An 18001-nucleotide genomic window follows, 5' to 3' on the forward strand; every position below is an offset into this window, starting at 1 on the left:
GTATGTGAAAAAAGAGTTAGTGTCAGTTGGGAGAAATGGCTCCTAGAGGGACCTCTTACTTGTGTCGGGATGAAAGAAACTAGTGCAACAAACTGCTGGAGGAACTTGGTGGGTCTGGCAGCATCTTTGTTTTTTAACAAAAATAATTTAAATCAATTATTTACAAAAATGATAAGTACAATACGAGCAAACTCACCACCATGATTCAAAGCAGAACAGGTTTTCTTAAATTCTAAATATTAAAAGACATTCTGGCCTTCCATCACAGTGATTTTTTTTTTAGAGATACAGCGCGGAAACAGGCTCTTCGGCCCACCGGGTCCGCGCCGCCCAGCGATCCCCGCACATTAACACTATCCTACGCACATTAGGGACAGTTTTTACATATTACCCAGTCAATTAACCTACATACCTGTACGTCTTTGGAGTGTGGGAGGAAACCGAAGATCTCGGAGAAAACCCACGCAGGTCACGGGGAGAACGTACAAACTCCGTACAGACGGCGCCCGTAGTCAGTGAGGAGACTCACTGTGATGGGTGTTTCTTTTTGTTTGATTGTGTGTGTTATTGCTTATTTTTATTGCTCTTGTTGTTGGACCGTGGGTAATCTTTCATTTCTTGACTTGACTTAATAACTATTTCTCCATCCTTATTAAGGATACATTCCACCCTCCCTTTGGTGCCCAAAAATCCCCCAGGATGCCTGTGGGCAGTGCGTAGTCCCTTTTCTAAAACCACCCGGGCCAGACGTAACTCCGGAAAAGGGGCAGGCAGCCGGCTCGGGCACTCGGCAGCATCTTGGACTAAAGTCTTAAGAAGGATCCCAACCCAGTTCAAAGATGAAATGATGCAAAAAAAAAATTTTAATTGGCACACCTTAGCTCAGCCAATGAGGCAGAGAATGATTCTTCGTTCGCACATGAGCTGGACCTTTCCACTTTCTGTACCCAAAGTCAACCATATGCGGGGATGTCAGCGAGGAAGTTTCACAACTTGAAAATACCCAGAGGGGGTAGCCAAGCTCCTATTGCAGGTCAAACAGTCAAATGGACTGATGATCTGAAATGCCTTCCGCGGATGCTGCAAGACCTTTTAAAGATCCTCCAATAGTTTGATATTTTGAGCATCTTGAGTCTCTTATGTCTTCACTGGTAATATGTTCTACATCCCGAATCTCTCTGCTTTCAAAGATAGAGATATTGATAATGAAGCAAGAAAAAACGTAGATTTAAATTTAGATTTTTTTTTTTAGATTTAGAGATACAGCGCAGAAACAGGCCCTTTGGCCCACCGGGTCCGCGCCGCCCAGCGATCCCCGCACATTAACACTATCCTACACACCCTAGGGACAATTTTTACATTTGCCCAGCCAATGAACCTACAAACCTGTATGTCTTTGGAGCGTGGGAGGAAACCGAAGATCTCGGAGAAAACCCACGCAGGTCACGGGGAGAACGTACAAACTCCTTACAGACGGCGCCCGTAGTCAGGATCAAACCTGAGTCTCTGGCACTGCATTCGCTGTAAGGCAGCAACTCTACCGCTGCGCCACCGCGCCGCCTTTAAGACAGCATGGTGGCGCAGCGGCAGAGCTGCTGCCTTACAGCGTCGGAGACCCGGGTTTGATCCTGACTACCAGTGCTGTCTGTACGGAGTTTGTACGTTCGCCCTGGGACACTGCGTGGGTTTTCTACGGGTGCTCCGGTTCACCTCCCACATCCCAATGACGTACAGGTTTGTAGATTAATTGGCTTGGTATATTTGTACATTGCCGCGAGTGTGTACGATAGTGTCAGTGTACGGGGTGATCGCTGGTCGGCGCGGAGCCGGTGGGCCGAAGGGCCTGTTTCTGCGTTGTATCTCTAAAACTAAAACAAGTTAATGCTGCAGGTCAAATGGACAAATGATCTGAAATGCCTTCCACAGATGCTGCATGACCTTTTAAGATCCTCCAATAGTTTGATATTTTGCTCAGGTTTCCAGCATCTTGAGTCTCGTGTCTTCAGTGGTAATATTATATATTTTTTAACAACCTGAATCTCTCTGCTTTCAAAGAGAGAGAGATTGATAATGAAGCAAGAAAAAATGAAAGGCAGCAAGTATCTTTATATAAATATATTAGACATAGCCAATATAGAAACATAGAAAGATAGAAAATGTCTTTTTCTGGGAGGAGGAGGAAATGGGAGGAGGCCATTTGGCCCTTCAAGCCAGCACCGCCATTCATTGTGATCATGGCTGATCGACCCCAATCAATAACCCGTGCCTGCCTTCGCCCCAAATCCCTTGATTCCACTAGTCCCTAGAGCTCTATCTAACTCTCTTAAATCCATCCAGTGATTTGGCTTCCACTGCCCTCTGTGGCAGAGAATTCCACAAATTCACAACTCTTTGGGTGAAAAAGTATTTTCTCATCTCAGTTTTAAATGGCCTCCCCTTTATTCTAAGACTGTGGCCCCTGGTTCTGGATTTGCCCAACATTTTTCCTGCATTTAGCTTGTCCAGTCCTTTTATAATTTTATATGTTTCTATAAGATCCCCTCTCATCCTTCTAAACTCCAGTGAATACAAGCCTAGCCTTTCAATCTTTCCTCATATGACAGTCCCGCCATCCCAGGGATCAATCTCATGAACCTGCGCTGCACTGCCTCAATTACAAGGATGTCCTTCCTCAAATTAGGAGACCAAAACTGTACACAATACTCCAGATGTGGTCTTACCAGGGCCCTATACAACTGCAGAAGAACCGCTTTACTCCTATACTGAAATCCTCGCCATTAGGAATGTACTGAATTAGGCCATCTTGGACCTTCATGCCAATTTCTCAATTCAACTAGATCGTTGTTGATCGCCTTCTCAACTTGCCTTTATCCAAATTTGAGCAAATTGTTGGTTACTAAAATCTCTTTTTTTTTCCTCTTCTTTTGAGCTTGTCGGGGATTTCGATATTTTTGCCACATTTTTCGTGCAGTGAACAATGTTTTTTGGCATTAACTCCAAAGAGCCTAGCTCAAATTTTAAGAACTCCTTGTCCTAGATTCAATCCAGGAAAAGAAATAATTACCATCTATTCATTAACTGTGTTGAATATATCAGTCAAATTGCACATTTAATGGAACTTTGTTTTTATTTAAAGAACATAATTATGGAGAGACATTGGTCCTTTAATCCATTTGACTCCCATAGCATTATGGGCCGAATGGCCTCCTCCTGCACCTATTGTCTATTGTCTATTATGGTGAAGCAGCACTACACTCTTCCTCTCAAGATCAATCTTATCCTTCTGAACCCGCAGAGCAACGAACTGAAACGGTACTCCAAATACTATCTAAATGGAATATTAAAAAGGACATAACTTTCTTCCCTTTCTATTCCCTTGAGTTATTCAATGAAGCTCATTTCTATAAGGAGCCTCATTAGTTCTTCTGAGATGGAATTGTCTCTTCATTGTGGCTCGTCTAAGTGGTCTCACTTTTATTCGTGACAAATTCTGTCTTAATAGATGATATGAAGTCAATCTTTTTATTTCACGCTTTTAAGCATTTTCAATTTGCGTGTGTGTCAGCGTTAAAGAGCAGTATTTATGGTGCTGAAGAGGTCACCTTGACACATGCGGCAGTGTCATGATATTTTCTCTGGCTCTGCACCAGAGTAAATGAGCTATTTCTTCTAGCCTGTTTCACACTCCACCACATCGCTATCTCTCTTAGATATGCTGGTGCTTCCTCTCCATTCAATGTTCAGCCTCTCCTTCCTGAGAGCAAATATGTTGTGTGGAGATTGTGCCCTTCAACACTAATGCCACTATTACAATGAAGAGGCACCAGTATTGGTGAGCCATCATAACATTTGGTACTGTCATAACATTTAAGAGTCATTTACACAGATAGGTGGATAGGATAGGTTCGTAGAAACATAGAAAATAGGTGCAGGAGTAGGCCCTTCGAGCCAGCACCGACATTCAAAATGATCATGGCCGATCATCCAAAATCAGTGCCCCGTTCCTGCTTTTTCCTCATATCCCTTGATTCCTTTAGCCCTAAGAGCTAAATCTAACTCTTGAAAACATCCAGTGAATTGACCTCCACTGCCTTCTGTGGCAGAGAATTCCACAGATTCACAACTCTCTGGGTGAAAATGTTTTTCCTCATCTTAGTCCTAAATAGTCTACCCCTTATTTTTGAACTGTGACCCCTGGTTCTGGACTCCCCCAACATTGGGAATATTTTTCCTGCATCTAGCCTGTCCAATCCCTTAAGAATTTTATATGTTTCTATAAGATCCCCTCTCATCCTTCTATATTCCAGTGAGCACAAGCCCAGTTGACCCATTCTTTCATCATATGTCAGTCCCGCCATCCTGGGAATGAACCTGGTGAACCTACGCTGCACTCCCTCAATAGCAATAATGTCCTTCCTCAAATTAGGAGACCAAAACTGCACATAATATTCCAGGTGCAGTCTCACCAGGGCCCTGGTCTGCAGCAGGACCTCCTTGCTCCGAAACTCAAATCCTCTCGCAATGAAGACCAACATGCAATTAGCTTTCTTCACCGCCTGCATACTTACTTTCAGTGACTGGTGAACAAATACAACCAGGACTCGTTGCACGTCTCCTTTTACTAATATGGCACCATTCAGATAATAATCCACCGCCTTGTTCTTGCCACCAAAGTGGATAACCTCACATTTATCCACATTGTACTGCATTTGCAATGCATCTGCCCACTCAACCTGTCCAAGCCACCCTGCAGGTTCGGAGGGTTAAAGGCCAAGAGTGGGCATGTGGGACGTGTAGATGGGGCATGTTGGTTGGTGTGGGCTAGTTGGGCCGAAGGGCCTGTTTCCACACACTATGAATCTAAGTGTTTATTCACAAAATGCTGGAGTAACTCAGCAGGTCAGGCAGCATCTCAGGTGAGAAAGAATGGGTGACGTTTCGGGTCGAGACCCTTCTTCAGTTTGAAGAAGGGTCTCGACCCGAAACGTCACCCATTCTTTCTCACCTGAGATGCTGCCTGACCTACTGAGTTACTCCAGCATTTTGTGAATAAATACCTTCGATTAACACAGATCAATTCTGGGCGTGAACAACACTATTGCAGTTACTCACTTGCTTTTAGTCAGTTTCCCAATCATTTTGGAGAATATATGCAAAGGTATTTTAAACAGAAAAAAAGATGAAATGCTTTTCCCAGCTAATTGAACAATTTAATTTGTGTGGTTCAATGTTGCAGTTTCTAATTTACATGAATAATAGGGATTCAAAAACAGTGCAAGGGAGGAAGATTTGCTTATAATACCAAACTGAGGGCACATGGAATCAAACATGGTACCTCAGGATCAATGTTATAAATAGGAATGATAGCAAATTAAATTGAGTGGGTGTAACTACTGCTTGGAGTACATGCCAGCTTAACCGAGAAACGAGATGAATGATGGCTTAAAGCAGAAAGTGGGGAGTCCTGATAAATGCAGGTCATTAGGCAAAAATACGTTGAATAGTGGTGATAGAAACATAGAAAATATGTGCAGGAGTAGGCCATTCGGCCCTTCGAGCCTGCACCGCCATTCAATATGATCATGGCTGATCATCCAACTCAGCATCCCATACCTGCCTTCTCTCCATACCCCCTGATCCCTTTAGCCACAAGGGTCACATCTAACTCCCTCTTATATACAGCCAATGAACTGGCCTTAACTACCTTCTGTGGCAGAGAATTCCACAGATTCACCACTCTCTGTGTGAAAAAAAAGTTCTCATCTCGGTCCTAAAAGACTTCCCCCTTATCATTAAACTGTGACCCCTTTTTCTGGACTTCCCCAACATCGGGAACAATCTTCCTGCATCTAGCCTGTCCAACCCCTTAAGAATTTTGTAAGTTTCTATAAGATTCCCCCCTCAATCTTCTAAATTCCAGCTAGTACAAGCCGAGTCTATCCAGTCTTTCTTCATATGAAAGTCCTGCCATCCCAAGAATCAATCTGGTGAACCTTCTCTGTACTCCCTCTATGGCAAGAATGTCTTTCCTCAGATTAGGAGACCAAAACTGTACGCAATACTCCAGGTGTGGTCTCACCAATGCCCTGTACCCTGATCTGCAGGATTCAGGCCATGTTATCAACATGGGCATGATTGTTACAGGTAAAATACCAAATCTGTGTGGCATCTTTCAAAATGAACAATTGAAAGGCGCATGAAGTTAAATGCAAAGAAATTACAGCAGAAAGAATAGGAGAGAATGGTGCATCTCTAAAGGATATCAGCCCAGATGGACCCGACTGTGTCTAAATGTGTAAATCTTTGGAAATGGCGAACAAGTTAAGAATAAGTTAGTAAAACAAATGAAATCTCAGTCTCCCAAAAAAAGGCAAGGAAGGCAAAAGCTAAAATGTTTTGTTGTGTGAAAAAAAAGCGTACAATTTGTCACATAATTTTGGTCGCTATGTTTTTGTAAGATAAATCCTACAGAGGAAGCACGAGAGGTTTACTAGAACGGCTCCGGGTATCGACGTTAAAATGGAAACGGCGTGCGACAGAAACAAAAATGGCCGCAAGCATTCGGCAGATTAGGCAACAGCTGTGGAGCGAACATTAAAAATCAATGTTTCAGGTCAATGACCCTTCTTCATCAGAATTGGAAGTGAGAAAATGAGCACGATTTGTGGTGCAGTGATATGATGGAGAAGGTGGAGAGAATGAATGTGAGAGGAAGCAGATCAATTGTTGTCAAGGAAACCTGGATTGGTGAGAAGAGGCAACGAAAACAAAGGAACATATTGAAACTGAAAAATCCAGCAAACAAAAAGGCTTGTATTTGAATACCAAGAGCTGCCACATTGGCACGTTATGTTTTTGTTTTGCATGCCTCCTCCATTCTAGTCATCGATACCTGGAATCATTGTAGTTAATCTCTTGTACTTCCTCTGTACAATTTCCAAAAGTATGGCGACCAAAAATGATCCAACCAATTGTATGCATTTTCCACATTTTTGCTTTCCATACCTTGCACATTGGTGAACAATGCAGTAGGCCAGACTCTCAAAGGTCATACAGATGGAGAATTAAAGTGGCCTGAATGGAGGTTTCCTGTAATGGCATCACCCGATCTGTGTTTCAATTTGTTACCTTTTTATTTCTCATCCGTCTCTAGATCCCAGTATTAAAGGCAATAGACAATAGGTGCAGGAGGAGGTCATTCGGCCCTTCGAGCCAGCACCGCCATTCAATGTGATCATGGCTGATCATTCTCAATCAGTACCCCGTTCCTGCCTTCTCCCCATACCCCCCCTATCCTTTACAGCTCTATCTAGCTCTCTCTTGGATGCATTCAGAGAATTGGCCTCCACTGCCTTCTGAGGCAGAGAATTCCACATATTCACAACTCTCTGACTGAAAAGGTTTTTCCTCATCTCAGTTCTAAATGGCCTACCCCTTATTCTTAAACGGTGGCCCCTTGTTCTGGACTCCCCCAACATTGGGAATATTAGCTAAGAGGGAGGTAGACATAAACGTGAACTGGCAGAGATTAGAGGGATACTGACCATGTGTCGGCAGCTGGGAGTGGTTAGATGGACTTAAGGTCAGTGCAGACATGGTGGGCCTTGGGGCCTAGTCCTGGGCTGTACTGTTCTATATTAACGACAATTTGGGTTTGCTTCCTACCAGAGTCTGAAAGAGGGTCCTGCACTGCCTGACTTGAGTTCCTCCAAACCTTTGTTTTGTTGAAGATTTCAGCATCTGCAGTTTCTTGCGTCTCTGAGACGTTCTGCTGTTGTCTTCAGTGGTCTTCCTCCCTTCAGCGTGTAAAATATGCTTGTTATGTCTTTTTTTAAGTTCTTTTGAAAGCTCATTGACTTAAAACATTGGTGTTCTCTTTCCATGGATGATGCCCAAGCTAAGTGTTCTGGCGGTCTCTACTTTTATGCATAACATCATGACGGTTTTGGACAGGGGCAAATAGAAAACGTCTCCCATTAGTGATGGTTGAAGGACTTGGGCCATAGATTTAATATGATAGACAAAAGATTAGCTACGTCTCACTACCCATAAAGTTCATGGAAATTAAGTAAATTGAGGGTTTCAAAAGGCATTGAATAGCAGGGTCAAATGTCAACTGAAAATTGGAGTGTTTAGTTTGGCCCACCGGGTCCGCACCGCCCAGCGATTCCTGCATATTAACACTATCCTACACCCACTAGGGACAATTTTTTTTTTTACATTTACCAAGCCAATTAACCTACAAACCTGTACGTCTTTGAAGTGTGGGAGGAAAACGAAGATCTCGGAGAAAACCCACGCAGGTCACGGGGAGAACGTACAAACTCCGTACAGACAGCACCCGTAGTCGGGATCGAACCCAGGTCTCCGGCGCTGCATTCGCTGTAAGGCAGCAACTCTACCGCTGCGCCACCGTGCCGTTAATTGGATAGTAAATATTCTGGATGGAAGTTGTTCGGGAAATATAAGTCGGCACGATGAGCATCATTGTAGTGGTGCAGCAAGTAGAGCTACTATCTCACAGCTCCATCAATCTAGTTTAATCATGACCTACCACACTGTCGGACTTGAATTTGCACGTCATTCCCTGTGACCACTGGGGTTTCCTCCCTCTGGCTTCCATTTTGCAAACACCAAAATTGGTGGAGTTAAGGAGAGTGAAGAACTTTGTCCCAAGTATACAGCAGGATATATAGTTTAATATGTAATGGGATAATATCAGTTAATGGCAAGACCACTGTAACATTGATGAAGAGGTATCTTGGGGTCAAGTCTATAGTTCCCTGACAGTGGCAACACATGTAGATAGTGGTAATGAAGGTGTATGGTTTGCTTATCTTCATTGGCCAGGACATTGGGATGGCAGGACTTTCATATGAAGAAAGACTGGATAGACTCGGCTTGTACTCGCTGGAATTTAGAAGATTGAGGGGGGATCTTATAGAAACTTGCAAAATTCTTAAGGGGTTGGACAGGCTAGATGCAGGAAGATTGTTCCAGATGTTGGGGAAGTCCAGAACAAGGGATCACAGTTTAAGGATAAGGGGGAAGTCTTTTAGGACCGAGATGAGAACGTTTTTTTTCACACAGAGAGTGGTGAATCTGTGGAATTCTCTGCCTTGTGGCTAAAGGGATCAGGGGGTATGGAGAGAAGGCAGGTACAGGATACTGAGTTGGATGATCAGCCATGATCATATTGAATGGCGGTGCAGGCTCGAAGGGCCGAATGGCCTACTCCTGCACCTATTTTCTGTTTCTATAAGAATACGGAAGTTATGATAGGACTTTGGTCACATTTGGAGTATTGGGAAGGTGGTACAGGAGCCCGAAAACAGTGACCACTGGGCTCAAGAATAGCTTCATCCCAGCAACCATCAGTCTCTTGAACATTAGATAACACTAACAGCATGGTAGAGTTGCTGCCATACAACACCAGAGCCCCAGGTTCAATCCTGACTACGGATGCTGTCTATATGTTGCTGTAAGCTATATATTGCTTGTAAGTTCTCCTCGTGACCTATATGGGCTTTCTCTGGGTGCTCCGGTTTCCTCCAACATATCAAAGGCGTACAGGTTTGTAGGTTAATTGGCTGGGTAAAATTGTAAATTGTCCAAATGGTAAATTGTCCCAAATATGTAAATGGTGTGTGGGGATCGCTGGTCGGTGCAGACTCTGAGAAAATACTTGGATGGTGCAAAGAAAATTCAAATATGTTTTATGTTAAAAAAATAATTAAATCCCAGCTACCTCTATAACATTCTACAAAAATAGACAGCAAAGTATGCTCAGAAACTCACAATGGGATAGACAATAGGTGCAGGAGGAGGCCATTCGGCCCTTCGAGCCAGCATCGCCATTCAATGTGATCATGGCTGATCATTCTCAATCAGTACCCCGTTCCTGCCTTCTCCCCGTACCCCCTGACTCCGCTATCCTTAAGAGCTCTATCTAGCTCTCTCTTGAATGCATTCAGAGAATTGGCTTCCACTGCCTTCTGAGGCAGAGAATTCCACAGTTTCGCAACTCTCTGACTGAAAAAGTTTTTCCTCATCTCAGTTCTAAATGGCCTACCCCTTATTCTTAAACTGTGGGATAGTTCAGTGTTAAATTACAAAAAAAATTAGAAGCTCTCCAAATTTAAGAAATACCATGATAAAAGTATTATTTAATAACTGTGAATGTGAATGCACTAATTGTTAGACAATTAAATGTGGTATAAGAAGATAACTGCAGATGCTGGTACAAATCGAAGGTATTTATTCACCAAATGCTGGAGTAACTCAGCAGGTCAGGCAGCATCTTGGAAGAGAAGAAATGGGTGACATTTCGGATCGAGACCCTTCTTTAAAAGAAGGGTCTCGACCCGAAACGTCACCCATTCCTTCTCTCCCGAGATGCTGCCTGACCTGCTGAGTTATTCCAGCATTTTGTGAATAAATACGTTAGACAATTAAATATCATTTCATAACCACTATGGGAGAGAGAAATGTAAGGCTATAGCAATATGCTCCTGTTCTCTTCAATGTTTTTGATGGAGACAAATTATACAGCATGATGCACTTATTTGTAAATTTCATCATAAGCATTTAATATGGACAATAAATTCCTGATTTTAATAAGGATTACATTTACACAAAAATGACTTTAAAGCTCTATTTGTACACAAGACAAGAGGCAAGAATTCAGTGGTGAGGCAACAGACAAAATTTCAGGTGACTTTTTGGCATGCTTTAATTTAGTAAATTCATACCTTTTTTTAATACAGAAACATCCCAAGTACAATGAAGAAAGGTTATTCAGCAATATTGCACATAGCTCAAAAACAACACAAGTATAACAAATGCTATTTTGCAAGTAGCAAGTACAGAGAAGCATTTTGTTCACTACTTTTGAAAGCATGTCCATGGACCGTACATGGCAACACTCAGAACAGGTCACAGTCACAAACTGCTCCAACTAGTCGATGCTTGTCATGATGCAACACAACAGTTACAAGGGTCCAGAACAAACTGACCGCAAAAGGCCAAGATGCTTTGGTTGCCCTCCATTTTTATCATTAACATAAAAAATACAGCACAGCCATTAAACTGCAGCTCCTGAAAACAGCAACAATATGTACAGCTGAACTAAATATATTTGAGCAGATCCTCGAGCCAGCTATCTTAGAGGGGTGAACAATTTTGTTTAAACCTTGAAGGCAGTTTTCACTATTGAGAATTAACCTGCGCTTAAAATAGTAACTAGTTATTGTAATAGTGTTTAAAATTGAATGCCAGCTTGTACTCTTACAAAGACTGCACTTTCCCATGCTTTTTGTGAAACATAACCTCTACAAAGTATTTTGCTACATTGCTCCGCAGAGGGTCAACTTTGGCCACTTCCCTTTCTTTCTCTCCTTCGTTCAAGGAAAACATTCACATTTATAAATTAACCATTCTTCAAAAGCCACTTGCAACACTGTAAACTCGTCACTTTTAAGTCAATATATCTATACGTATCAGCAGTGCAAATTAAATCTCACTGATGTGATGAAACACACACCGACCCACACACACACAAACACAACTCAGTAATCTAACTCCAGTATTCTTCAAGTGTCCTGGACTAAAATTTAAGTGCAATTAGTTAATGGAATCATTTTTTTAAATGAGGTGGTAAACATTGTGTGTGCTGTGTGCGCAGAGAGTGCAAGGCCACTAAACAACACCCACGCAACAGAGCTCCTATATTGTACAGTTCCCCCGATCCTCCTCTGTGTGTGGAAAACATCCATGCCAACGTAGGCACTACCGGTGCAGCCACTGCCAACAAATCGACAATAAAATGCTTGCTCCAGTAACTTTTCTGACATACTTCAGATGGCTCATCCTCAGACACACTAAATCCGTTACTATCTGTTTGATCAAAGAAAGTGGACTCCATCACGCTGTTTGCACTAGGTTGGTACTGCGCTCGTTCATTGTGGGTGCTTGCTGGAGAGCTCGTGAAATGATTGTCAGATTCTAATCTAGACACCAGAATAGCAGTGTTAGGATTATTTGGAGTTAAATCCATCAAAGTATCAAACTCCAATGCACATTCTGTTTGGCCAGCCTCTGACACCCCGGTTGAAGATATTGGAGTGACTGAGCTGTTTTGTTGGGATTTTTGAATATGTAGAATGAGGCTATGTACATCTGGACTATATGGTACAACATCAGTCTGGATCGCCTGTTCCCTCACCAGCCTATTATCACTTGTCATAAAGATCATGCTCGGAGCAGAAATATCAAAAGCTGTACTGTTGGCAAGGATGGCCTGCATTTCATTGGCTTGTGGCCAACTGCCATCTCCTGGGCTACCATCAGTGGGTCTAGACCTCAGTATTTGGTCAAGGAGATCTGCTCTGCTCGCCATATCGTCGTTGGCGAGCAGCCCACTGTCGGCCATTTCCTCAACAGCCTGGTCTTCGAGGCCCATGGCCTCCGCCATTTTAGTGTAGGTTGTGCTACGAGCCAATGATTTGACGGGCGAGGGGCACATGCAATCCAATGACGAGCTGTCCCTCGAGGCCCCGTTCTGAGCCAGCTCCATGCTCTGCAGCAAGGACTCAAGCTTCTTGTTTTGGATGTTAATGTCAACAAAATATTTTTGGACCCCTTTATCCTTCTCTACCAAGCTGTTCTTCATCGTGTCAATCACCTCGCGTAGTTGTTTAATCTCTTTCCGCGCTTCTTTCAGTGCAAGCTGTGCTTCGACGCGGTGGCACTCTTCCTCGATCCAGTCCTCCCGCATCCGAGCCAGCTGCGACTTCAGATCTGCGACTTCAGATTCCCTTGTGAAAGAGGCAAAGACGCACATCAGCAATTTGCTGCATTTTCAAACTAACATAGGCAATGTTCAAAAGAATTGGAAATTTGCGGGGCGGGTTTTTTTTTTGTTGCAGTTTGTTTCTCCGCTGCTCTGAAAATGCGTGAAATCGGTTGACAAATAGAGCAATTAAAAATCTTGTTGAAAAAGACTTTGATGTTTCATTGCAATTAAATTCTGGCCCTTATGTTTGCAGCAGCAAAAAAACTTCTCACTGCACCATAATGAAATTCTGTGCTCTGATTACTTTTGCAGAAGATAATGCTGACAGTATCGATATTCCGCAGTCAAACAAATTTTGTTCACCATAATATCTCAGCCCAAACACAAAACCTAAAATAGATTATTCAAATGATCTAAAACTGCTGCCTGTCGCGCAACATTTTTCTGCTGCATCCTCTCTTGTACGGTAGAAAACTGAAGTTTATGTCAAAACCGAAATCTCTACGCACTTAATTTTCGATATTTCCTTTGTGCGTGTATTCATTAACTTATTGCAAAAATAGATGAATGCTTCCTCTGAAACAAGAAGGGTCTCGACCCACCCGAAACGTCACCCATTCCTTCTCTCCCGAGATGCTGCCTGACCTGCTGAGTTACTCCAGCATTTTGTGAATAAATACCTCTGAAACAAGAGATTGCTTTCAACTATTGGCATCACTAGTGATAAATCAAGTGTTGTGCAATGTAACTGGAATTGATGTTAGTTTGGCAGAATCATTAGCACACTATGGTACCTTCGATAAACATGTTAAAGGCTTCCTAAAATTGTCCTTAAGAATAAGGGCTGAAAGTACAGTGGTAGATATGGGGGGGGGGGGGGGGGGGTTGGGTGGGGGATGGGACTCAATGCATCTGCACACAGGCCTGTGAGCTACATCCAACAGCATAAATGAGAAACAAGAATCAGTCCAAATGTGTGGGATTCAATCCCCCCATAATTCTGGATCATAGATAAAAGATGACATCAACTGCCGATAAACACCACCCTGAAACCCACTGCAAATGTTACGATGTTCGGAAGATGTACAGTCAAGAGGCAGGAAACATGTTCCCAATGTTGGGTGAGTCCAGAACAAGGGGCCACGGTTTAAGAATATGGGGTAGGCCGTTTAGAACTGAGATGAGGAAAAACTTTTTCAGTCAGAGAGTTGTGAATCTGTGGAATTCTCTGCCTCAGAAGGCAGTGGAGGCCAATTCTCTGAATGCATTCAAGAGAGAGCTAGATAGAACTCTTAAGGATAGCGGAGTCAGGGGGTATGGGGAGAGGGCAGGAACGGGGTACTGATTGAGAATGATCAGCCATGATCACATTGAATGGCGGTGGTGGGCCGAAGGGCCGAATGGCCTCCTCCTGCACCTATTGTCTATTAATGCAGCTTTGTAACTAATGATATTGCCAAATCTGAGGCGAGCACAACCAAAGCAAAGATCATGGGCATTGAGTTGCGATCGCGGATAATAAGAGATATGATAGAAACTGCTGGGAATTGTATGTAGCAATCAAGAGCTCCCACCCAGCGCGATACCTTCCACGGTTATAGAGTTCACGATTCACCATGAACAAGCAATCTTCATTTAGTCTTAACTGACAAGGTGGGAACGATGTCAAAGGTGCACCAAAACTATTTTCATGTTGATCACTGACACAATTCAGTCCTTCTGGAGGAAAATCAAAGAGGCTACCTGAACCGGGGCGGGTCTCCATGTTCTTAGGTTTCACACAAATCTACTGCTTTTCTCTGCCTATAACAACTTCCCTTGTCCAAACAAGTCAGAATAAAATCCAGCCACAACAGGAAGTGTGGAATATCATTCAGTCGAAGCAAATGATGCACTGTCGGTGTGGATTTCTTATCTGCAGCCCAATACATTCTAACATATTGCATCAATCAAGCAAAGATTTGGCTCTGTAAATTCTTACAGAAGAAAGGTATCTTGTGTAGCTGTCAGTAGCATCAAATGTAACCTATAAAACACACTAACCCAATCTCCTTCCCAAAAAGGATTATACTTTACTGTTTCCAACCCTTGTGTACAGTTGTTTGTACCGATGGAAACCATGGATTTGAGTATAGGAGCAGGGAGGTTCTGCTGCAGTTGTACAGGGCCTTGGTGAGGCAACACCTGGAGTATTGCGTACAGTTTTGGTCTCCTAATCTGAGGAAAGACATTCTTGCCATAGAGGGAGTACAGAGAAGGTTCACCAGATTGATTCCTGGGATGGCAGGACTTTCATATGAAGAAAGACTGGATAGACTCGGCTTGTACTCGCTGGAATTTAGAAGATTGAGGGGAGATCTTATAGAAACTTGCAAAATTCTTAAGGGGTTGGACAGGCTAAATGCAGGAAGATTGTTCCCGATGTTGGGGAAGTCCAGAACAAGGGGTCACAGTTTAAGGATAAGGGGGAAGTGTTTTAGGACCGAGATGAGAACGTTTTTTTTCACACAGAGAGTGGTGAATCTGTGGAATTCTCTGCCGCAGAAGGTAGTTGAGGCCAGTTCATTGGCTATATTTAAGAGGGAGTTAGATGTGGCCCTTGTGGCTAAAGGGATCAGGGGGTATGGAGAGAAGGCAGGTACGGGATACTGAGTTGGATGATCAGCCATGATCATATTGAATGACGGTGCAGGCTCGAAGGGCCGAATGGCCTACTCCTGCACCTATTTTCTATGTTTCTATGGGAACAGAAAGATGGTAATGTGAACAGACTCTAACATTTGAATGTGTTTGCTGCAGAACTTTAAACTGGCTTGCAATATATGTACATTCACAATGTCCTTAATGCATTGCCTGTGATCTTTCAAAGTTCTCTGGATTCTGGAAAGAGCCCCAGCAGAAAACAATAAAATCATAAGTGTCCTGATTAACAAGTAGGAAGGCAGAAAAGCAAGAAACACCAGGTCTAGTTAACCTAATAACTGGGAAAACACAGGGAAATAAAAACACCAACTTACTCTGTGAATGCAACAAAGGTTTAAAAAAAAGAACGTATTGAAAATACTGCTGAAAACACAAAATCAACCATTTGTTCAGGGAAGATGCAGAACATGAAAACAACAGGAAAACAAAAAGTTCCACAAGATTGAGCAAAATTTATAAAGGGCAACATGTAACTGATGAAGTAACACTGCAATAAAAATGTCTGTCACCAGAACTCAATGCTTTTAATGGGTGGAAGTGCAAATGTGACCAAGTAGAGAAAGAAAATGCTAATAAAACAGAAAGACTGTGTGCATTATGCTATTGCTTTGCCAAATTGTTTGGTGTGCTGTCTGTGAAAATGAGCACCCTCTTAGTCTGTGCTTTAACTCTGCTCCTCTTCGTACCACAGCAGTTGTACCTGTGGTCAGCGACACCAGTTTGGTAAAACATGCGGGAACACTGATTTGTGAAACTGCAAAGCCAGTATTGGCCTGGGGTGGGGGGGGGGGGGGGGGGGGGGGGTGGGGGGCAGATGGGGGGTCGTCTGGAAGCCCGGGGCCAGGGAGAGTTCTGCAAACGTGATCAATCCGCTCATAGGCAGAGGAAGGCATCTGCTGCAGTTGTACAGGGCCTTGGTGAGACCACACCTGGAGTATTGCGTACAGTTTTGGTCTCCTAATCTGAGGAAAGACATTCTTGCCATAGAGTGAGTACAGAGAAGGTTCACCAGATTGATTCCTGGGATGGCAGGACTTTCATATGAAGAAAGACTGGATAGACTCGGCTTGTACTCGCTGGAATTTAGAAGATTGAGGGGGGATCTTATAGAAACTTACAAAATTCTTAAGGGGTTGGACAGGCTAGATGCAGGAAGATTGTTCCTGATGTTGGGGAAGTCCAGAACAAGGGGTCACAGTTTAAGGATAAGGGGGAAGTCTTTTAGGACCGAGATGAGAAAGTTTCTTTTCACACAGAAAGTGGTGAATCTGTGGAATTCTCTGCCACAGAAGGTAGTTGAGGCCAGTTCATTGGCTATATTTAAGAGGGAGTTAGATGTGGCCCTTGTGGCTAAAGGGATCAGGGGGTATGAAGAGAAGGCAGGTACGGGATACTGAGTTGGATGATCAGCCATGATCATATTGAATGGCGGTGCAGAACAGATGCCAACACCAACGACTAAGAGGTCATCGCAGACCCCACAGTGAAACCACCGGGATTTGACCTCCATGGCAAGCGATGGCCAACCCTGAACAGGATCCGCACCCTCCACGCAAGAACAGCCCATCACCTGCACAAGTGGGGGATGGCAGACAGACAGCCCTGCTTGCGACTGCGGATATCCAGACCAGACCATCCCACTCATCGTGAATGACGGCTGCTCACTGAGGCTTCTCCCTGGTGGCATCAAGGCCATCCACGCAGCAACTGATGCTGCCCTGGCCTGGATGTCTACCCTCGGCCTACAACTTTAGGCTGTGCACGCCACGCGCAAGAAGAAGAAGTTCTTAAAGACTTCCCTGGACTGGGAGAACAATGCAGCAAAGAGGGTGGGATGTCAGCAACTGCCATTGTATACAACGTGACGTGCTGAGAGAGGCCACAGGATCTAGGTAGCTGTGACACACAGGCAGGTGTTGCCACTTCAGTGCAAAGGACCACATCGGCCACGATGCAGCCCCGAGTCTCCCTCAGTGCTGAGTGCCCACACTAGTCTAACAAATCAATGGGAAAACCTCTGTATATTGTCTTAGTGACTCCCTCCGCATCAAACCATTTGGATATTAAGTTAATAATGTAATTGTAGGGGAAGCAGTAGTGAACGGCTGACCCATCGTCCAGGCTCCCAGCAGACCAGTGGGCAGGGGAAGACTCGGCTTGTACTCGCTGGAATTTAGAAGATTGAGGGGGGATCTTATAGAAACTTACACAATTCTTAAGGGGTTGGACAGGCTAGATGCAGGAAGATTGTTCCCGATGTTGGCGAAGTCCAGAACCAGGGGTCACAGTTTAAGGATAAGGGGGAAGTCTTTTAGGACCGAGATGAGAACGTTTTTTTTCACACAGAGAGTGGTGAATCTGTGGAATTCTCTGCCACAGAAGGTAGTTGAGGCCAGTTCATTGGCTATATTTAAGAGGGAGTTAGATGTGGCCCTTGTGGCTAAAGGGATCAGGGGGTATGAAGAGAAGGCAGGTACGGGATACTGAGTTGGATGATCAGCCATG

At 43.7% G+C, this 18001-nt stretch overlaps 1 protein-coding gene across 6 annotated transcripts in view; it reads right to left on the reverse strand.

Moving 5' to 3' along the window:
* Positions 1 to 10558: 10558 nt before the first annotated feature.
* sybu (syntabulin (syntaxin-interacting)) overlaps positions 10559 to 18001 on the reverse strand; it is a 113857-nt gene continuing 106414 nt past the window's right edge. For 5 of the 6 annotated variants that reach the window (XM_078398266.1, XM_078398268.1, XM_078398267.1 and 2 more), the window contains one exon: positions 10561 to 12815. In XM_078398266.1, the coding sequence (XP_078254392.1) occupies positions 11636 to 12815 (1180 nt within the window). In that variant the 3' untranslated portion in view covers positions 10561 to 11635. Of the gene's footprint in view, positions 12816 to 18001 lie in introns of all 6 variants that reach the window. The other variant, XM_078398270.1, reaches the window with a different exon arrangement.

The sequence above is a fragment of the Rhinoraja longicauda genome, chromosome 4 (assembly GCF_053455715.1).
Source record: "Rhinoraja longicauda isolate Sanriku21f chromosome 4, sRhiLon1.1, whole genome shotgun sequence".
NCBI lineage: Eukaryota > Metazoa > Chordata > Chondrichthyes > Rajiformes > Arhynchobatidae > Rhinoraja > Rhinoraja longicauda.